Here is a 23,105-nt window from a genome sequence, read left to right as displayed (position 1 = left end):
CCTAGACAGAGAGCTCATGTGAGCTCGTTCTCTAGACCAGTGGACAGGACTGCTTTATTCGGTCTTCAGTGTCCGTGTTTCAGCATTCGACTCCTCTTACCTATTTCTGTTGTGGGGAGGTTGTGTATATTGGCAAGAGATGTCCCCGACCTTGGCGAGATTATCAGCCGTCGAGGACTTCTGTATCATCCGGTAGTCGAGGAGGGACTTCTCGGATAAGCCGTGCTCAGTCAGGCCGCGGTATTTCCCATGGTTCTATAGGTGGTCCCAGTGAGCTAGAAGTGGTACTCAAAGTTCGAGAGAGGGATCCTAGGCTGGGCGTGGTGGAGCCCATTGTTACTCATTTCCTGGTTGGCCCGTGGCAGAGGCCTCAGATGCCGTGATCTCAAGTACCATTTCTGTCTGTCATAGAGCAACATCTGTGTTATTTGATCCTGGATCCACTTATTCGTATGTATCTGTATTTCATGCCGTTGGTTAGGATTTACCCTGTGATAGCATAGATATACATGTTCATGTTTCTACTTCAGTCGGAGATTTTGTGGTGGTTGATCGAGTCTACCGGTCTTGTTTAGTTACTTTTATGGGGTATGGAACTGGGTGGATTTAAGGATTCAGGATATGGTGGACTTTGATATTATATTGGGTATGTCCTGAGTTTCTCCTTATTATGCGATCTTGGACTGTCACGCCAAGGCAGTCACTTTAGCCATGCCGGGCATCCCTAGCTTGAGTGGAGAGGTACTCCTAGTCCTGCTCCGAAGAAGATTATTTCCTTCCTTCGGGCGAAGAAGTTAGTAAGTAAGGGGTGTTTAGTGTATTTGGCGCATATTGGTGATACGACTGTTGCATCACCATCCCTTGAGTCTATTCCTGTTATATCCTGCATTTTCGAACGTCGAATTATTTGTAAGCTGAGGTGGGGCCCACACGTCAAGATTTTTTTTGGGACATGTGACAAATTATATAACTCACATATGTGAAGTTAAACACAACTCAAGAAGGACCCTTGGGCCAAATAAAAGTGGAAGCCCTTCAAAAGGACAATTTAAGGAAGCATTTTCGGATGATCTGACTTCTAGGGGCAAAAACGGTATTATAAGTTTGGAATTTGGGAAAACGCCCAGAAATAAACGTTGTAGATAATTGAATTATCTTTCCATCCATAGGTCGTGGGCCCTCATACGATATCGGGTTCAAAGGTTATGACCGTTTTACTGAACGAACATCCAGTCAGAAATTTTAACCCTGCGCGAACGCGCCCAGAGGGGGCGCGAACGCGCAGAAGGAAATCATTTACTCTACGCGATCGCGCCAGAAGGCAGCGCGATCGCGATGAGCACTTTTCTAGCTGCTTCTGGCAGCTTCCAAAACAATTATAAAGAGGGGGAGACCCCCTCTTTTTCAGTCCAAAACCACGAACACCACCCCAAAAATCCCAGAAAATTTCCCAACTTTCCACCACCAAATTTTAGCCCAAACCAGGTATAATTTCCCAATTTCAGTCCGGATAGCGTATAATTTTCACTGCAGAATCGTATGGCGGTGTGTTGTGGCATAAAAATAAGGTGAAAAAGGGAAGATACAACAATATTAAAAGGAGAAAGGTATGAATCTCTTCCTATTTGTGTTAATACTAGTTTATTTACGAAGAAGACGCGATTAAATAATTGTATACTGAGTTAATTAGTTAGGAAAGTTGGAAAACAGCGTGTGGGCTGTTTTATGGAATATGTTGATATGAAAAAAAGGATATTATTGATGTTGGTATTGTTGTTGTGTTGTTGACTGCTGAATTAAAAATTCGGGCTAGGCATATAAGCAGGGGAGATGCTGCCCAAATTTCTGTAGACAAATAGTGAATTAAAGAATGCTAAAAGTCTTACTATTGACAATTGGTAAATGTTACCATTTGTAGATTTTGAGCGAAACGGGAATTGAATTTGGACAAGCGTAAGACGCAGCTAAGGTATGTAAAGCCTTTCCCTTCATTCTTAGGCATGTTCTGAACATAATAGGCTCGGCCGCGAGCCTTAAATACGACTCCGTTCCTCGGAATTCGATATGGAAATCTGCTCCAATTCCTTCAGTAAGATTGAAACCATGTCCTTATAAAATATCTTTAAAGTATGCTTTTGTACGAAACCTTCCTAAACGGAGTCGGAATACTTCCGAATGATTATGGGTGACCTCATAAAGTCTTTTATCAGTAATTTATGTATCTTGCCTCGAGTTGGTCCGAGGTGGGCCCACGGAGCCCCGATACCCCGTGAATGATCTAAATTACCTCATTTCCGTCCGTTTTTCACAGGCAACATCTGAACTATCATTTTGAACATAATATGACTGTTTTTATATAAATCTCACAATATGATTTTGATATCTGAAAATCTAGTTCGGGTTATGATCGGTCGTGCCTCCCCAAGTGACGTGTAGGCGCGTAGTTTGAAAACTATCTGAATACTTTGATTCGATCTGCCAGTTGGCCTATTTCTGTTCCGTTGAATCTGTACGACGATCTGTACGTATGTGGTTTTTCATTAATCAGTTCGTGCATGTGCTATGATTCCTTTCACCGGATCCCGGACCGGTACGTGTATCGTGCGGTGGGCCGCCGAGCCCCATATGTGAATTCCGAAGTATGACGTGTCCGGTTCCGGGGTACTGTGTTATATGTCCGTCCCCGGTTACCGAGGATAAATTACGAAGTATGATGTGTCCGGGCTCGGGGTGCTGTATTATCTGTCCGTCCCCGGGTACCGTGGTTATGTTATGATGTGTGACGGAGATCGGAGAAGAATTTCTGATATCTGACGTATTGTGGTGCCAATGGCAGGAGTGGCGACCACATTCCTGTACCCTATGTGTGATTCTGTCTGTCTGTATGATTTACGCTTCTGTCTGTCCGTCTGGATTATCTGACCGACGGGTTACGATTCTGTCTGTCCGTCCGGATCATCTGTCCGACTGGTTATGATTCTGTCTGTCCGTCCGGACCTTCTTTCCGACTGGTTATGATTCTGTTTGTCCGTCCGGATTATCTGTCCGACTGGTTATGATTCCGTATGTCCGCATGGATTCCGATTCTGTATGTCCGTAGGGATTCTGATTTTGTCTGTCTGGATCATGATTCTGTCCATCTGTCGGGACTATGACTCTGTCTGTCCGGCTTATGAGCCTGTCTATTATATTTTTGTGCTTCCGGTCCAGATCATGATTTTGTTTGATATATTTCTGCTTTACATACTCGGTACATTTTTGTACTGACCCCCGGTTCTTCGGGGGCTGCGCTACATGCCCGCAGGTACAGACGCACCAGGTGATACGCCGCCAGCGTAGGTTTCTGACTCTGCTGGTTGAAGAGCTCCTTCGATCCGGAGCATATACTTTTGGTATATATCTTCTGTTCTTCCGTATGTTCTGTATGTATGGAAATTCTGGGTACGGCGGGGCCCTGTCCCGTCATATGATTCTGTATGTCTGTAGAGGCCTGTAGATAGATGTGTGGGTTACGGGTTTTGTCTGTATGTTAGCCTTATCGGCTTATCTGTAAATGTCTGCATGTTCAGGTATATACATATATATATGTTGCGCGCCTGTCGTATCTGTATCGGCCTACTTCTGTAACATCTGTTTAAAAAAAAAAATTTGTATGATATGAGATTCGGCCAGGTAGGTATGTACGGGTACCCAGTTAGGGTACCAGTCTCGGCCCACGGGGTTGGGTCGTGACAATTCCTATTGTGAGCGAGTTCGTGGAGGTATTTCCGTCAGATTTGCCAGGAATGCCCCCCGATCGTGACATTGATTTCTGTATCGACGTGGACACGGGTACTCGTCCTATTTCCATCCCACCATATCGAATGGCACCAGCCGAGTTGAGAGAACTAAAGGAACAATTGCAGGATTTATTAAGCAAGGGTTTCATTAGACCGAGCGTCTCCCCTTGGGGGTTCCCGTGTTATTTGTGAAGAAGAAAGATGGGACCATAAGGATGTGCATTGATTACCATCAGTTGAACAAGTTCACTATCTGGAACAATTTCCATATGCCTCGTATTGATGATCTATTTGGCCAGCTTAAGGGTGCTTCGGTGTTTTCTAAGATTGATTTTCGTTCCGGCTATCATCAGTTGAAGATTAGGGAGGAGGATATTCCGAAGACAGCATTTCGGATGAGATATGGTCACTATGAGTTTCTAGTAATGTCTTTCGGGCATACTAATGCCCCAGCTGTATTTATGACCTTGGTGAATGGCATCTTTAGGCCGTTCCTTGATTTTTTTGTGATTGTGTTTATTGATGACATCTTGGTGTATTCCAAGGGTAGAGTGGAGCATGAGAGCCATCTTCGTATTGCCCTTGGGTTGTTGAAGAAACATAGTTTGTTTGCCAAATTTTCTAAGTGTAGAATTCCTGGGCCATATAGTGTCCAAAGAGGGAATTATGGTTGATCCATAAAAGATTGAGGCTGTGAGGGGTTGGGTGAGGCCCACTACTGTTACCGAGATTTGTAGTTTTGTTGGTTTGGCCAGTTATTACCACCGTTTTGTGAAGGGTTTTGCTGCCATTGCTTCGTCCTTGACCAGATTGACTCAAAAGGACGTTCCCTTCCAGTGGTCGGATGATTGTGAGGAGAGCTTTCAAAAGCTAAAACTTCTTTTGACCACATCCCCGATCCTAGCCTTACCCGTGGAGGGCAAGGACTTCGCGGTCTATTGTAAGACTTCCCGTATATGTTTGGGTATGGTGTTGATGCAGGAGGGTAGAGTGATAGCTCATGCTTCCCGTCAGTTGAAAGTTCATGAGAAGAATTACCCTACCCATGATTTGGAGTTGTTGGCCATAGTCTTCGCCTTGAAGCTTTGGAGGAATTTCTTGTATGGCGTCCATTGCGAGGTTTTTACCGATCACCGTAGCCTTCAGCATGTGTTCACCCAGAGAGATCTCAATTCTAGGCAGCATCGATGGATGGAGCTCCTGAAGGATGATGACATCACTATTCTGTATCACCCTAGTAAAGCTAATGTGGTGGCTGATGCCATGAGTCGCAAGGCAGTGAGTATGGGGATTTTAGCTCGATTGATTGTTTCCGAGCATCCGTTGGCCATGGAGGTTCAGACTCTGGACAACAGTTTTGTTCGACTCGACATCTCGACCCCGGAGAGGATTTTGGCTTGTATAGAGGCGAGATTATCGTTATTGGATCGGATCAAGGCTCATCAGTTTGAGGATTCTCAGCTGAGAAAGATCCGAGACAGTGTGTCGAGAGGTGAGGCCAAGGAGGCCGTGATTGATTCTGAGGGCATTCTGAGGATTAGAGGACGCGTATGTGTTCCTCGTGTTGGTGAACTGATTCAGTTGATCTTATCTAAGGCCCACAACTATCGCTATTCCATTCTTCCAGGGGTGACTAAGATGTGCCGTGACTTGAGACTGCACTGTTGGTGGCGCCGTATGAAGAGGGATACAGTTGATTTTGTGGCTAAGTGTGGAAACTGTCAACAGGTAAAGTATGAGCACCAGCGACCCGGGGAGGGGGGGGGGGGGTGTTTCAGAGGATTCCCATTCCCGAGTGGAAGTGAGAGAGGATTACCATGGATTTTGGCATGAGTCTTCCGAAGACCCTTGGCGAGTTAGATTCTATTTGGGTGATAGTGGATCGATTGACTAAGTCCGCTTACTTTGTTCCGGTTCAGGTTTCTTATACAACAGAGAAGTTAGCCAGGATGTATATTCAGGATATTGTGAGATTACATGGGGTCCCTATCTCTGTTGTGTTTGATCGGGGTACTATCTTCACTTCCCGATTCTGGAGAGCATTTCATGACGAGTTGGGCACCCGATTGGACTTTAGTATAACTTTTTGTCCCCACACCGGTGGCCAGTCTGAGCGGACCATTCAGGTGCTAAAGGACATGATGAGAGCATGTGTTATTGATTTTGGTGGTCATTGGGATCAGCACTTGCCCGTGGTAGAGTTTTCGTACAACAACAGTTATCATTCGAGTATTGGTATGGCGCCATTTGAGGCCTTATATGGTAGGAGGTGTATATCTCCGATTGGTTAGTTCGTGTCACGACCCGACTAGGGGCCGCGACGGGTACCCGAGCGCTAACCACCGAGCACCGCTCGTTCTATTACTCGTCATACTCAAATACGCCCTTTTATCGAATTATATTCAAATCATAGGAAATTTTTCTTTCATTGGAAACATACACACTTTTGTATACATTGTCCCTTCGGCTATCAAAATAAAATAATATATATATATATATATATATATATATATATATATATATATATGTACATATATCCATAATAGAAACTTCGTGAGACCATATAACCCACACTGCGTATCTACAAGCCTCTACTAGAGTACTAGACATATGGACGGGACAAGACCCCGTCGTGCCCAAAATACATATACATATATATATACACAAAAGTATAAACCCGATTAGCACCTCCGGAATAATGGAGTGCTCCTGAAAATCTGCTGATAGCTCCTATAGGTCTGCGCCGTCTCCCGGTCTACCTGTGGGCATGAACACAGCGTCCAAAGAAAACGGACGTCAGTATGAATATTGTACTGAGTATGTAAGGCATGAATGAAATAAACATGGTAGAGAATCATAAGTCATGAGGTGAAGGCAAAACCTGCGCGACCTTTAAGGATGAATGCATTTCATACATATATTACATATACATAATCGTCGTACATGGATCATTGGACATGCATTAAGGCTCATGGACAATCTATAACAATGTCGGGGTGACATAAGTTCGAGAACCCCCGAGTCCATTATAGAGCATTCATAAGCATTATGCCTCACCTTGAAGGAATTAGCATATAAGGTGAGTGTAGTCAATGAACAATATCAATGCACTACTGGAAAATAGGCTTATGGCAACGCCGAGAAACCCGTTGCTATAGACGGGAGCACCGTTGCTATATATCTATTGCAACGGTTTCACGTGCGTTCCATCTGCTCGCGTGCCCATATATCTATGGCAACGGTTTTTGCAACGGTTGGCGAAACCCGTTGCTATAGCCTTATCTACAGAAACGGTTGTCCCTCTTTCTGATGCAACGAGTTTTTGTGTTTATATGGAACGGTGTCCAACCGTCCCCATAGACCTTTAAGCAACGACCTTTTGAGGCTATTGCAACGGTTTCGTAGAGGTTATTGCAAATACCTTTTACTTTATTGCAACGGTTTTTGTCTATTGCAACAGGTTTTTTGTTTGTACAAAAATCCAGGGCAATTATTTGGAACAGCCTATTGCAATGGTTTATCTGAAATAGTAGCCCTGGTTATAAATTGATATATATATATATATATATATAAATAAAATACATTACAAATTACATAAACCAGAAAACACAATTTTTCATAATCCAAAATATCCAACATTCCTAATCCAACATATATACCCGTAAAAGCAAAATGTTCAACCCAAAATGCAATTAAGTTTTACATTTCAAGATTTAGGATAAGTTTCAAAATGTTCGATAGCAAAAGGATTCTTAGAACATGTAGAAATCTTCATAAAAGATCTTCTCAAGTAAGACCAATGTCTTCACTGTCTCCTTCCCTTTCTTCATTTTCGACACCTACAAAAGAGAATAAATAATGTCACTGCCCTTCAAATGCACGCGCACATAATACAAAGATAAAACTTATTATAAACAGATACCAATTTTAAACTACAAAGATAAAAGATCTGTTATTTCTTTCCTTTTTTTTTTCCCTTAAGCCCTAGGTTTTAAATGTTTGTATGGGAAGGTGGGATTTTGAACCCAAGACCTTAGTGACTTTGAAAAAATGGAGCAAGAAATGTCAGCATTTAAAACAGTTTGTAGTGTTAACTATATGATGACACCAAGATGTCCATTTCCTTCAAATAAGGAAAAGATAATGCAAGTTAGCTTCAAATAGACAAACAAGACCAATCAATGGAACAGAGGAAGCTGTGTAACTCGTTGAGGAGAACTACCCTTGACTGGATGTGGAATTCCCTCATATCATATCATGCTACAAGAAAGAGGTCAACCAACCAATAGTAAATGTAGATGTGTTGGAGAAACATCAAACATCAGTGGCAAAAGACCACAACTAAGCAGAACTAATGAGACAATTATCAATTATCAGAGACCATGATAAAAGGAAATAGAAAGCTGGGAAGACTTGTACGAATATTACTTGCAACTAAGTGTGTATTGGTTTATAGGAAGGTATAAAACTCCAGGACCCTAAATATGATATATGATTTAATCCCAACTCATCACAAGAGAATAGAATAAAATGGATAATGACGCCTCTTTTAATCAGAACTCGGTAGTCCAACATTATCTTTGAACGAGAAGTTAGTACCAATTTTTAATTCAAAGTGTTTGCAATTTTAATCTAGGTTACACTCAGCTTTAAAGGTTCGCCAATATACATCTAGTTTCTGCACTCTTGGAGCAAGACTAAGTAGAGAAATTGCTGATGTAATAGTTACAACCAAAAGAGACCAGTAGAGTCTACATTCAAAATTCGAAAAGAAGAAATAATATGTTGCTCCCTCCTCCACCCTCTTACCACATAGCTAGAGCAAAATATATCAAAAACTTTAAGTATCTAACTCCTGCAGCTATAGACATTCTTTGTGCAATTCATTCGGATAATTAGAGCATAACTAAGAATGCTAAGCCTAGACAGAAACAACATCACATGATAAATTATTTCGCTACAAGACTGGAATGAAATCACAAGGCATTTGTTACCCTTTTTCAGTTTTCCTTTCAACAATCCAAACACATACAAACTCATGAATTGAACAAGAAAAATGTGACCAGTAAAAGATATATAGAGAAATAGAAATAAGCATGCAAGCAAACTTTGATTCCTTTTTCTTTTCAGGAAGAAGTATACTTTTCAGTAATGTCAGCAAGAAAAAATCAGCTAGCATAAGAAAATTAAAAAAACAAGCAGGCATAAGATTTGACTAAGTTTAGGCAAGAAAGAGAGATATTTAACATAGAGAATAAGAAGGATGAGAAGATGAAATAGATCAGAATAAGTTCGACCTTGATTGTTACCAGGTGCAGAAGAAGCTTCTCCTGGCGAACGAACACTGAACCTTAACATATTAGGATCAAGTTGGAATTCTGGATTTAGCTGCTGAATTTTTGCAATGACTTTCATTGTAATATCTTTTTCCATGGTATCCTTTTGAGCGTTGAATTTTTCCTGCATTCTTTGTTGCATCCTCTCTTCTATCTCCTCCATTTTTTTCTCCATATCATCAGTAACATTTGAAGAGGGTCCAGAATCCGCTGCTTTCTGTTTCAAGAGAGTCTTGGTAACCCCACGTCCATACAATCTTACTCGACCTGGATGATCAGGTCCCATTACTGATACATATGCGTCAACTGATTGACTGCCACCTTCACTTTCTTGAGTTTCAATTCTCTCCATTTCAGCCTACATATCAGATTGAAGAGAAGGGAGTTCAAGTAAATGAAACTAATCCAATATTTAAGAACAAGCAAATGATATCGATAAACCTTTAAATAGAAACTTTCATACTATTTTGCTAGTCGTATCTTCATATGAGTCCTTGTATACTCGGCCTGGTTTCCTTCTTCTAGTAGCCATAAAAAACTCCTTACTTGACAAAGCTTCAGGATTTTCCTTCTTTTTTTTCTAGTTAGATAAAAGATAGCATAAAAATCTTCCCAAGTAAAGTCAACAAGTTCATAGTAAATGAACAATACAAGAAAACACCAAACCTCATGGATTATAGCAAAACTTGTTTTGCCAACAGTGTGTGGATACCTCAACTTTTTATTCTCTGTATTTTTTCTGGACATGTCCTGCAAAAATATGAGTTAGTGAAATAATAGAAGCCAAAAAATATATAGATGAAGGGCATAAATCAGATATCTGAAGGATGCTGCTGGTTGCTAGTTATTGGGAAGACATGTTGTTTGTACCATTGAATGTATATAGGAGATGATAAGGGATTTTCAGCTACTGTGATATGCATAAGTACTGGAATTTGCAGCAGTGTTTTGTTGAGAAAATGTGATATGTGGAGAAGGAAAACAAGCCTGGTGCTGGTTTTGAAGTTGGTTTTTGGTGATGGGTTGAAAAGAAGACTTCATCATCATACTCAAATCCTATAGGAAGAGGCTATGTTGATAATTTTTTTCACTAACACTGGTTTCTTTTTTACAGGTTTGGTTCTAGCATGGAAGGATAAAAACATCAGAAAATCAGGAAGTTTGAAATATATTTGTACCACTGATCATTTGAGAAAGGATTTGGTACAAGTTTGTTCATATTAGACATGGTGCATCATATCCTATTATTTTTGGAAATGGAATAATACAATATTGATTAGTGTTGGTACTGAGCTAGAATATGAGTTAGTGCTAACTTTGGGAATTTGATACAAAAAAAATAAAATCAGATATCTTTTGCTTTCGAATAAGGCACTAATTTAAAGAAAAGAAAGTTGTCTATGATTTATATCTTACTTGAGCCGCATCGGAGTTCCAATATTCGAGGAGAGCCTTAAACTGAGATTCTGAAACTTCTTTAGGCCTTTTTGCCATTCGAAGTTCGTCATTGGCGTAGCGATAGTAGTGTTTCTTCTTCAACCCATTCTTATACTTTCTCCAAGCAAGTTGAATTGTTCGCAAAGTCCATTCTTTCGCTACTTTAGGAATGTCATATTTCTCCTACAATTTGATGCAATTGGGTTAGTGCAAAAAATCTGAAATACTTTCAAGTAAAAAATGGAACATTGAGAAATTCAAACCAAGGTATAGTTCCACATATCATCATGTGTCTTCAATTTCTTCCATTTAAACACATTAAGAGGACAAAAGGTCCCATTCCTTGCTAATGTGCCGAGGAAGCTACCCAACTCTTTAACAATTGCTTCAATAGGACCAATGGATTGGTGCAACTCATTTAGCACGATCAGTTTGCGCTCACTCCGTCCATGTACACTTTGCATTTGTGTTCCACCTCTTTTTCTTTTCTGAGTGGAAGGGCCTGTAATAATATGAACCAAACAGTTTATAGTCATGCAGAAAATTGGTCCAGACCTATTTCAAATTTGGTAATTTTAGAACATGAGCCTGCTTGCTCATGAACTGTTTTTAGTAAGATAAAAATTAATTCTAAGATGAGTCCCCTGTCAGTGGATAATAGATTGAACAGATAATATGGTTTTAAATAAAGGACCAAAATGCTCCAAAGGAAAGATGCCAGACAACTGGAATGCAGAAAAGTATGTTCCTAGCTATATTGAAATATGAAGGGCAGCAGCCAAAAGCAGTGTCTGCAGTTTATATAACTTGGAGAAGTTTCAGTAGCACTTTAATAACAAAGACAAGAAAAAAAACGAATCTGTCAAACACACTAAGGCCAGCCAAGTCAAGAAAAAAAATGATAGCATTATCTATTCTGCCTGATATTCTTAGACTGACAAATAAAGGAAAAAAAGAGGCTCCGAAGAAATGATTAAACATTTACAAAACCTGCTGCCTGACCATCCTAATGCATTTCTGGTCCCTTTTCTAAGTGTAATTACCTTTTATTAACAGGATCGGGAAAAGGAGAAAACAAAAAAAGAAAATTTTGCAGCTTCCAGGATCATGTAACAGTGGAAAGAAATGAAAACGAACATTCAGTACTCAGCTGCCAGTTCAACTTCAGATCTCAATCTCAACATACAAAGGGAAAAAACAGTGGAAATACTTAACTTAAAGATGATTCAAAATTAGAAAAAAAAGAACAAAAAAAAAAAAAAAAAAAAAATATATATATATATATATATATATATATATATATATATATATATATATATATATATATATATATATATATATATATATATATATATATATATATATGAGCACCAAACTTGTGAAAAACAAAAGGAAACTTTACTTAATCCTACTCATAGTTATCACATAAGAAATTCTCGAAATACACAGATCGAAGTGTTTGAAACTGAAAAAATTACTAAAATTAAAGTTAGCAACATTTTCTACTATAAAAAAACTGAGAAAAACAGCGTAGTTTGAGAGTATTCTCGAAATGTAGAGATCGAACTGCTTATAACTGAAAAATAAGACAGTAACAAAGGAAATTCCACAAAAATTAGAAAAATCAATTAAATCCAAACTTAAAAGCACTTCAACTCTGAAAACTAAGAAAAAACGAAGTAGTTCAAGAGTATTCCCGAAATGTACAGATTAAACTACTTCAAACTGAAAAATAAGCAACAAAATCCACAGTAACAAAGGAAAATTCCAGTCAAAAAGTTGAACAGTAATCACACTGCTAGAATCAAAGTTAGCGAGCATTTTCTACCATCAAAATCGATGTCAGCGGCGTAGTTTGAAAGTATTACTGAAATGTAGAGATGGAAAAGCTTAAAACTGAAAAGTAAGCAGCAAAATCACCAGTAAACAAAATTTGGAACAATCACACTGCTAAAATCAAAGTTAGCGAACAACTATCAGATTTTATAAGCTAAAGACAAATTCTAATTTCAAGTGCATGTAGTTTAAATCTGTAAAATCTTGCCTCTTTCCCCAGATTGGTCATTTGCTTCAAGATTAGTAGAATCATGTGGATCTTGTTGGATTTGTTCATTAACTGCTTGTAATGCAGGAATGCTGGAAAGTTGTGAGGTTTGTTGCACTTGTTCTTATGCTTCTCCTGATTCAGCAGTGGTGGAATCCAACAAGACTTGCTCATGTACTGTTTGTGCTGCAGGACAGATAGAATCGGGACACACTTGCTGCACTTGTTCCACTTCAGATCCAGCTGGAATGTAGTTTGAGTTCTGCTTGTGCTTGTAATGCTTTTCATTTGACTTTGTAACATGAACATCTGAAATGTATTTTTAGTTTGGCTTGTGCCTGTGATTCAAAACCCTTTGGCTTAGCAAAGATGCAACTGATCCAGGTGGAATGAAGTTTGAGTTCTTAACTCTCTTGCTTTTTCTTGAACTCCCGTCTTGATTCATGATTACTCAAGTCTCTGCAAGTTTTAGAATATGAAATACAAAATTGGTTAGTAGAATGTCAGTGCTGAAAACAAAATCAATCAGAATGGCAGTGGGATTATATTAGCTAGTACTATTGTGACACAAACTAGGACTATGAACTCGAGTTCTACTATATGTAGGTAGAGCATTAATCTAAGTAGAAATAGATAAAAGTTCACACTAAATAGGCAAATTAAGAGTTAAACAGAAACATGATTTTATTGCATTAAGAAGGGATATTCTTGTAGAAATTCAAGAAAAGATCATAAAATATGTATGAAAAAAGACATTTATTAGACGCTCAAAATAAAAAATGAAAACAATGATGAGCATAAATAAAAGGAGTTCAGAACTTTATTGTCTAATCATTTTCCTCCATCAAATCCCAATCAGTATCATCGAACTCATCCTCCTCTTCCGATGTTTCCATAATTGTATCTTCTGAATGTTGTGCATTAGATGGAATATCAACGACATCAGCGGGCACATCTTCCCTTGACCATCTAATGTCACCATCATCTAATCTAGTTGATGGACCAATGTCATCATTAGGCTCCCTCCAAAATGTGTCTCCTATATTTGGACAATCCTCTTTATCTAGATCATACAAATCAACAGGGACTTTATTCCTTGCATAATAAACATCTTTCTCAACTGGATCTGCCACATAAAAAACTTGATGAACTTGTGATGCCAACACAAAAGGATCATCTTTACTGCATAACTTATTGAAGTATACCCGAGTTAACCCATATTCATCTACTTCATTATAAAACCAATCACATCTAAACAGTACAACACTAAAATAGCCAGAATAATCAATCTCAATGATATCTTGAATAAATCCATAATAAATAACCTCGCCATCTATGGGATTTTGGTCCCTAGAACTAGCAAAACTATCTGTTGTTGCTGCTAGAGTCACTCCACTATTTTGAGTCTTTCGTGGGGCGTCCCGACTTTTTGTATGAAATCGGTATCCATTAATGAAATATGCAGTGTATCTCTTGCCCACCACATTAGGCATTCTAGACAGCCATATTAGATAATCGGGTACTTCAACATTTTTAACTTTCTCTTCAAACCAATTGCTAAATTCCCGACTATGATTCCTTGCTCTTGCCCATGCGTTTGATCTAGTATGATTACTCATCAAATTCTTATGTTCCCTGCAATCATGAATATTTGAAATTTAATATTTAGGACTTTATAAATTGAGCTTAACAGACGTTATCATAACGAAATGAACGAAGTTTAAAATATAAGTAATTGTTATGTATTTGATCTTACTCGATAAACTTTTCAACTTGTTCATCTCCAGTGTTGAATAAAGCATACCGATGTGCCTCATAACGTAACTGTGGATCCATCATAAAAGTCGAATCCTTTTTCTGCTCAATTCCAATTAGATGACCTATCTTAGGGAATATAGGTGACAAATTCTGAACACATTCATCATCCTCAGTCTGGTACCTACTGAATCTTGTCTTCACACCATCGCGTAGGTATCTTGAACAAAAGGTCAAGCACTCTTCAGCCAAAAAACCCTCTGCTATTGATGCTTCTGCACAAGATCGATTACGAACGAACGTCTTCAACTTACAAAGGTGCCTCTCATTGGGATACATCCAGCAAAGATGAGTCGGACCCCCAAGCTTAATTTCATTCACTAAATGAATAGGTAAATGTGGCATTATATCAAAAAATGTTGGATGAAAATTCCTTTCGAGGTCACATATTATTTCAACAATTTCAGAATCCAGTTTCTCAAGATCTCTTCTTCTTATAACCTTACTACATATGGCTCTGAAGAAATTGCCCAATCTAATCAAGGTTAATGAAACATTCTTGGGCAGCACTTTTCTAACGGCAACCTGGAGTAGGTAATGCATTATAAAATGAGCATCATGACTCTTGTACCCCGATATTTTCATCTCCTTCACTTGCACACGATGTGATATATTAGAAGCGCATCCTTTTGGTAATTTGGCATTTTTCAAGACGGTGCAAAACAACCTTTTCTGTTCGGGCTTCATGGAGAAACAAGCTTGAGCCAAACTTACATTTCCATCATTATCCTCTATTGGTTGTAGCTCCTTTCATATTCTCATTTCCTGTAAGTCATAGCGAGAATTTACATGATCCTTTGACTTTCCATCTATCTCCAGTAAAGTCCCAAGCAAACTGTCACATATATTCTTTTCTATGTGCATCACATCAAGATTGTGCCTCAATCTGTTTTGTGCCCAATATGGCAATTCAAAGAAAATAGATCTTTTTTCCCACGGACCCTTATTATCTCGAGGCCTTTTTTTTTTTTTGCCCTTTCCAAACACATTATTGAATTCATGCAGCTCTTCAAGCACTTCTATACCCGACAAAGGAGTAGGTGCAGGTCTATGCTCCTCCTTACCATCAAATGACTTCTTATCTTTTCGCATTTGATGATCAGAAGGCAAAAATCTATGATGACCCAAGTAACACATCTTACGACTATGTTTGAGATATTGAGAGCATGTGTCATAATTACAAGTAGGGCATGCCAATTTTCCCTTGGTGCTCCATCCTGAAAGCATTGCTAATGCTGGAAAATCACTAACTGTCCACAATAAGGCTGAACGCATTCGAAATGTTTGGTCGGTTTCAGTATCATATGTTTCTATCCCAGGTTCCCACAGTTCTTTCAATTCTGCAATTAGTGGTTGTAGATACACATCTATATCATTTCCTGGAGATGATGGACCTGGAATGATCATTGACAACATGATATACTCAGGCTTCATGCAAATCCATGGTGATAAATTATAGTTCATCAACATAACAGGCCACGAGCTATGAGAAATACTCATGGTTCTAAATGGGTTGAAACCATCACTTGAGAGACCCAATCTAACATTACGAGGATCTCGAGAGAAGTCTGGGTACAAACGATCAAAATCCTTCCATGCTTCCCCGTCAGCAGGATGCCTTAAATTTCCATCATTGGGTCGTTCATTAGCGTGCCATCTCATTGCAACAGCTGTTTCAGAACACATGAATATCCTTTGAAGCCTAGGCTTTAAGGGGAAGTACCTTAAAACCTTTGCAGGAATTTTAGAGCGTGAATTAGTCGAGGCATCACCAACACTCTTCCATCTAGAAGTTCCACAGACAGAGCAGTTATCTACTTTCTCATTATCCTTCCAAAATAACATGCAGTCATTAGGGCATGCATGTATTTTTTTGTAATGAAGACCCAAATCTTTAATCACTTGTCTAGCCTTATTGAAAGACTCTGGTATCTGAGCAAAGGGAAATGCCTCTCTTATCAAATCTAACAAGTCTGAGAATGCTACATTACTCAAACCATGTAATGATTTAAATAAGTACAACCGAATGGTGAAATTCAATTTATTGAAATTTTCACAACCCGGATATAACTCTTGTTTCCCTTCCTCCAATAATTTAAAAAAATTCTTTGCGTCTTCAGATAAACCCTGTCGCACTCCTTCTTCATGCCCTGACTCACCCTCTACATTTCTAAATGTATCATGAAGTAGTCCATCAATATCATCACACAAGTTAGAACCTTCATCGTCATTTATTGGATGCGGTGTATTGCTCGATGAAACCCCTTCTCCATGAAAAACCCATTTGGTGTAATTATCAACAAACCCATGAACAGCCAAGTGACCCTCCATCACATTTCTGTAATGCCAATAGCGATTCATGCACTTCTTGCAAGGACATAATATCTCATTTCCTTGAGAAGCTCGTTCAAATGCCTTGTCAAGAAAATAATTCACTCCAGCAGCATACTCTTCTGTCCATCTTAGGTGATTCATCCAACTTTTATCTCCATTATCCATTTATTCCTATATATCACAAGCAAATCACCAAAACTAAGATTCATGCTAAGCTTAGAAACTGAAGTCAAGATCACCAGATCCCTTTAGCAACAAGTAAAAAAAAATAAAGATAAAATTCTAGACTTGTTCAGTGAAGTCAGGACTTAGGTAGATCAAAGCTTTGAACATAGATGCACTTGAATCAAGTCAAGGAAATTGGGGTGGTACAGATCTAACCATTATAGCTAACCATTTTGTTATAGCAACACTCAGGCCTTAAGAAAATAGCTAAATGAACTTATTATTCTTGTTGCAACTGTAATATAGCAGCATTTTAGCCTACCAGTCCACTAGTTAACTTCACAAAGCCCATCTCAAATAAGCAACTTCTTATTTAAAAGTAATGATATTTACAAGTTCCTATCGACCACACAAATTATTGAGTTTAGCAGTTTACAAAATTACAATAAAAAAACTGAAAGTGAGGCTAGGGCACTTCTTGAAGCTGCAAGATACTGTCTATCTCGACATGTGTACACTTTCATATTAGAGACTGACTCACTCTTATTGAAAAATATTTTGGATAGGCAGTGGAAACCCCCTTGGAATATAGCCTTTGCTGTAGAAGAAATTTGGGAGATTATTGATAATGCTGATGTCCAAGTGATGCATATCATGAGAGAGGGTAATAAATTAGCTGACCATTTGGCTAATTATGCCCTGGATCATGGGGAGGTGAGTGTGAATTCATTTGCAGAACTGGATCCAATGGCAAGGAAGATTCTCAATAGTGACAAGTTGCAGTGTCCCTATTTGAGAATTAGAACTCAAAAGAGATATTGATGGATACTAATCTGATGGTCTGAGGTGGAGCAGTACTTATCATCATAATCAAGCCCATATGGAGGAGAGTATGGTGGTAAATTTTTCTGCTAACTTGATTTCTATCTTGCAGGTTTCAAATTCATGTTGTTTGAAACTTGTGATGAAAAGGAAAGTCAAGTCATCAGGAGCATATTTATATTTGCTGTTGTGTGTATCACTGATCCTTCACAATTGGCAAATGATTTGGTATTCACAAGGTTCACGCCTTTTGGTGGTCCTAATGAAGAGGTTAGAAGTCACAAGGGGAAATGTTGTGCTATTATGGCTTATGCAGTTTTCTGGTGGACTACTGGTTTTTGGAGGGGAAGATTTTAACATTCATATGGGAAACGAGATGGTGCTTGGCTGTGTTCATTGGTTATGGAGAGTTTCTGGTGAAGTGAATGAAAAGGTGCAGAAATGGAGTGTGGCTTCATGGATGTAGCTTGAGGTGGCAAACGCAAATTGTCCTCCTTAGCTATCAGCTGCATATGGTTTATGGCAAGTAATGGTGTGCACAAATTTGAGATCCCTGATGACAGTTCTGAAGATGGAAGTTAGTGGTGGGATTGAAAGGAAGATTCAGAACTTGATGTTTGGAAAATTTGAAAAAAAAAGAAAAAAAAAATAGACAGCAAGGGTAAATTTAGACATTGTGGACAGACCTGGTTTTTGGCTACTGGTGTGAGAAATAGTTGGACTGGTGGTTTGAAGTTGAGGAAGTTTTATCATCATACTCAAATCCTTTTGGAGGAGAGTCCATATTGTTTTTCTACTAATCTAATTTTCTTTTTTGCAGGTTGGATGCTCAAGTATTGGCAAGAAATCTGTGCAAAAATGAGAAACAATGTCATCAGGAATTCAAAAATTCCTACTGCTGTGTCTATCAATGATCTGATGTTAATTAGAAATGATTTGAGATATACAGAGTTCAAGGCAATATTCTTCTACTGGACCATAGATTGTGCGGATGAGGTTCAGTTCTGGTGTCACATGGAATTACAAGGATAATCACCGTGCTACCGATCATATTGCTACGAGAACACACATGATCTATTTATTGGTCTTATTTAGTGGATGGTATCAGTACTATGTACTCATTCCTACTGAGGAAGCACCAGTAGATAGAGAATGTAGTGAATTTGGCATGGATTGGAATTTGATAGCTGGAATTGGTTATACAAAGTAGGCTCAGAAACATGCAGCAGCAGCTGGAATACAACAACAATCACGAGGAGGAACAGAGTTTGCTACTTTATTGCTAATGATTGTTGGTTACATCAGCAACTCACCAGGTTGCACTTTCAAGTTGGTAAAACTAGGATCTGGCATCATTAAAGACAATAAGGACATCATCAAATTAGAATGTTGTTGCTACATCAGAGTTGGTTCACTTGATCATGCATTGAGAGTACTAATTCTAGTGGCATTGTTTGAGGATGAAAATGATAAAAGGAGGCAGTGCACTGCTGCTGCTGATGCTATACATATAGGAAATGAGCTTAGCTTTGAATGAACTGGTTTTTTTACTTGCAGGTCTTTACATGATAGCACACACATGTGGAAAATGTTGTGCTATATTACCATGTTGGATCTGCTGGATGTGCTATATACATGCTGCAAAGGCAATCATGACCTATGTACTGACTAGGTTCCAGTATGCTCACTTCACAAGACATTGGAGCAGTTCTAGTTGCTTTATTATTTGATTATTGGTTAGTTATTTGTAATATCAACTTAGGATATCTATAAATCCTAAGTTGATCATTAGTTTAATTCTTCATTTCATATTATCCTTTGGCTACATTTGTAGACTTTTGGGATTTGTTTTTGAAAAAAAATAAAAATAAATAATATATATATATATATATATATATATATATATATATATATATATATATATATATATAAAAAATCAGCCCTAGGCCAAAAGCGTAGTGGACTTTATTAAAAAAAAAAAATTAAACCTTAAATTGTTCTTAAATGGAAATCATGCAGATTGGAAATTTAGAGGATTGAAACACTTAGATGCTGCACTAGGCTACTTAATCTGGCTAAATGAGTTGCTGCTATTTGCAGCAGCTTATGATGAAAAGATACAGTGAAATGCAGTGATCCATTGCTATCTCCATACTCAAATTCTTTGGGAGGAGAGTAGGAGGGTAGCTGTTATTATTAAGTTGGTTTTCTTCTTTGTAGGTGAAGTACTGATTGAAGGAAAAAACTTTGCAACAAGATACACAGATTCAGGAAATGATATAGAGTACAGAGTTGGCACAAAAATAAACAACTGTAGTCTGCAGATTAATAGTGTGACTGGTTTTACTGGTTTTTTAATTGTGTAGGATTCAAATGGTTGTTGTTTTTCATGTGGAATATGGATACATGACTTTTGCATGGAGTGTCAACACAATACATTCACATAATCGAGAGAAAGAAACATAAAGACAAGTAACTGTTGTGAAATGGAAATAGCACAATTATGAACGGACAATAATTCAAAGCCAAACTTCCATGGCCAAACAAGAAAATCATAATATCTCCTAAATTGGAACACTCCAACCTTAGACATAGCATTAACTTCAGGAAATCAGTAATAACCATGATTTAGCTATTCGAAAACAGTAAAGCTCCCACATTTCACTAGATATTTACTAAATTGAAGTAGTCCCATCCATTTCTTATCTTCTTTAAATGATATAACAGGAAAATAAGCAACCAGATATTGTAAAAATATTGAGACAAAAACTCAATAATTTGAACAAACCAAAATCACAATTTTAATAAAAAAGAAGAACATGAAGGGACATGAAGAAATCAAAAGCCCCTACCTCACACTAGCTATTCACGGGCTCTGCGATGTCGAACCAGTCTTCTACGAAGTGACCAAAGTGTTGTAGAAGAACACTTGGGATTCTGGGAGAACAATCAAAACCCTTAAAGAAAAAACTGGGCTCTGCGATGTCGAACCAGTCGTCTACGAGGTGACAAAGTGTCATAGAAGAACACTTGGGATTCTGGGAGAACAATCAAAACCTTTAATGAAAAAACTTTCTTTTTCCTGTTAGCCAAGACCATTGAATTCTTTTCACATCATCAACAAGAAACCAATAGGTCAAGCAATTATATGACAATATATAGGCTTATTTACATCTGGCAGATGACTTATTTCAAATTTTAGGATCTAGAATAGCAATAAAATACGCTATATGAACCTAAAGAGATTTCTTCATTTACTATTTGACTTAATGCCTTCTCCTTTGAATTTAATCACATGAATATTCTTCCAAAAATACATTATTCTACAAACTGAAACCAACAAAATTTTCCTCTGTAACTACATTTACGAAGCAGAGCAGCAATAATCTTGCTTTTTAACTATATCTTTTCAAGCATTCAAAAACACCATGTTGAGAAAAAGATAAACTTTCTATACTTTATAGCCACTTCCATGGTAGTTTTTAGTCACTCAAGATATGGTCGATTAAAGTTATACACAAAATTACAACAAGAAACAAGTTTAGATCCAACATTAGGTCCACAGAAAATAATTTCACGATACTATATAAAATCACCACTATAAAATGCACCCAACAAGAGTGAAATTGCAGAGAAAGTAAAAGAAAAAAGGAAAATCTCAGATTTTTCATTTGACAACCACAATAGGGAAGAAAAGTGATATTGTAGAACCAACCAAAGCAAAGACCCAACCAAAAAGCTTAAAATTATTTCAAACCCACTTCGATAAAGGACCCAATTTAATTGTTTGCTGATATCACAAAAGGGGTTCTAAAATAGTTGCATGCAACAATTTTTTAGCCTATATAGGAGTTTCCTGAACTTAGCTTATATCAAATAAACTACCCACACCTCACAGATTAAAGAAAAAAAAAAAGATATTAAAGAAGAAATCCAAAAATAATCAGCAAAGAACATACAATTTCTTCAGCTAATGATGTCTCAAATATGTCTTCTTAGATTTCTCAATCAACCACTTCTTCAAACCATTTAGCAGCTTCAACCCTAGAAATTAACAGAGAAGATGAGAAGCCAAGGGTTTAGTTCATCCAAGAAGAGGAGTTCTGATGGAGAAGATGAGAAGCAAAATCAGGGTTTTTTTTTACATACGTTCATCATTTACAGTGTATTTGATATATGATTTAAGAGGTAAATGAAGAGAGAAGATATATGATTTAAGAAATAAATGTAAAAATAAAATAAAAGAAATGATTTTGGTGGGTTAAGGAAAAAATAGAGCGGGGAAATTAAGGGTGGAGGGAATTAAAACCGTTCCAATAGATAAAAAATTTCATTTAATAGTTGACACAGCTAACATTAACAACAACGGTTAATAACTGTGTTGCAATAGGTAAATCTATGGCGACGGTTTTTTACAGTGGCAACGGTTTAATTATTAAACTGTATACGGTATCCCAAAACCTTTTGGCAACGGGTTGAACCGTTGCAATAGATTCTCTACAGCAACGGTTCAACAACTGTTGCTAAACATTCCGTTGCCATAGGATCAATTTCTGGTAGTGACGGATCGTAATATGGATCACTAACCTTGTAGAACCATGATATTATAGGCCTTAGTATCTTTAGACTTAGACTCATCATCATCATTACTACATTCGTAACATACCTCTTATCTTATCCCGTATGGCTATTCATGAACATAGGCTCTTAGTTTTCCGAGAAATAGGAAAGTCATGGAGAGGTAGGGAAAATACTATCACAGGAATCATATAAGGATCATAACTTCGTAGGAATATCATATCATGAGCTTTATGACTTCTAGACCTAGATTCATTATCAACGTCGTCATGCTCGTAATGTGTCTCTTTTCTTTATTTTGTGATGCCCTTTATAATCATAGACTCATAATTTTTGATACGTAGGAAAATCATGAAGAAGGAAGGAATATCATATCATGGGATTCATGCCTTAGAAAGAAGGGACTAGCATTACATACCTTTGTCGTTTAGCTAAACTATCGTGTTATAGCCCGTATTTTGTACGTTCGGATAATTCGAGATAATTGCGAGAAGTTAAGGGCAAGACTACCTTCCAAAATTATTTTAATGAACAAGTTGTTTACTAGTATGGAAACATTGAGAAAGGCTAAGGGTAAAAAGGAAAATTCACAAGAAGGTTCATGGTAATATTGAGGAAGGCTAGGGGCAAAACGGGAATTTCGCAAAAGTTCAAGAAGGTTCTACCCAAGCCCCTCTTGGCCGTGTGGCATAAATATATATATATATATATATATATATATATATATATATATATATATATATATATAACTATGGAAAAGTGATGACAAAATGAGATAAATTAGTCATCCTTATT

General features: G+C 37.8%; 2 protein-coding genes across 2 annotated transcripts; both read right to left on the bottom strand.

Annotated features, from left to right (window-relative positions):
• Positions 1–7,387: 7,387 nt before the first annotated feature.
• LOC132603390 (uncharacterized) lies at positions 7,388–15,126 on the bottom strand. Its single transcript, XM_060316417.1, has 7 exons — positions 14,353–15,126; positions 10,816–11,054; positions 10,532–10,735; positions 9,782–9,865; positions 9,579–9,695; positions 9,089–9,473; positions 7,388–7,618 (listed from the first exon to the last, which is right to left on the bottom strand). The coding sequence occupies exons 1-7, from the start codon at positions 14,411–14,413 to the stop codon at positions 7,566–7,568; spliced, it is 1,143 nt and encodes a 380-aa protein (XP_060172400.1). The 5' UTR covers positions 14,414–15,126; the 3' UTR covers positions 7,388–7,565.
• Positions 15,127–15,161: 35 nt separating this feature from the next.
• On the bottom strand, positions 15,162–16,910 carry LOC132601463 (uncharacterized). Its single transcript, XM_060314542.1, has one exon. The coding sequence runs from the start codon at positions 16,908–16,910 to the stop codon at positions 15,162–15,164; it is 1,749 nt and encodes a 582-aa protein (XP_060170525.1).
• Positions 16,911–23,105: the final 6,195 nt, after the last annotated feature.

The sequence above is a fragment of the Lycium barbarum genome, chromosome 7, assembly GCF_019175385.1.
Source record: "Lycium barbarum isolate Lr01 chromosome 7, ASM1917538v2, whole genome shotgun sequence".
Lineage (NCBI taxonomy): Eukaryota > Viridiplantae > Streptophyta > Magnoliopsida > Solanales > Solanaceae > Lycium > Lycium barbarum.
Note: the sequence above shows the minus strand (reverse complement) of the source record. Positions and strands in the feature narration are given on the sequence as shown.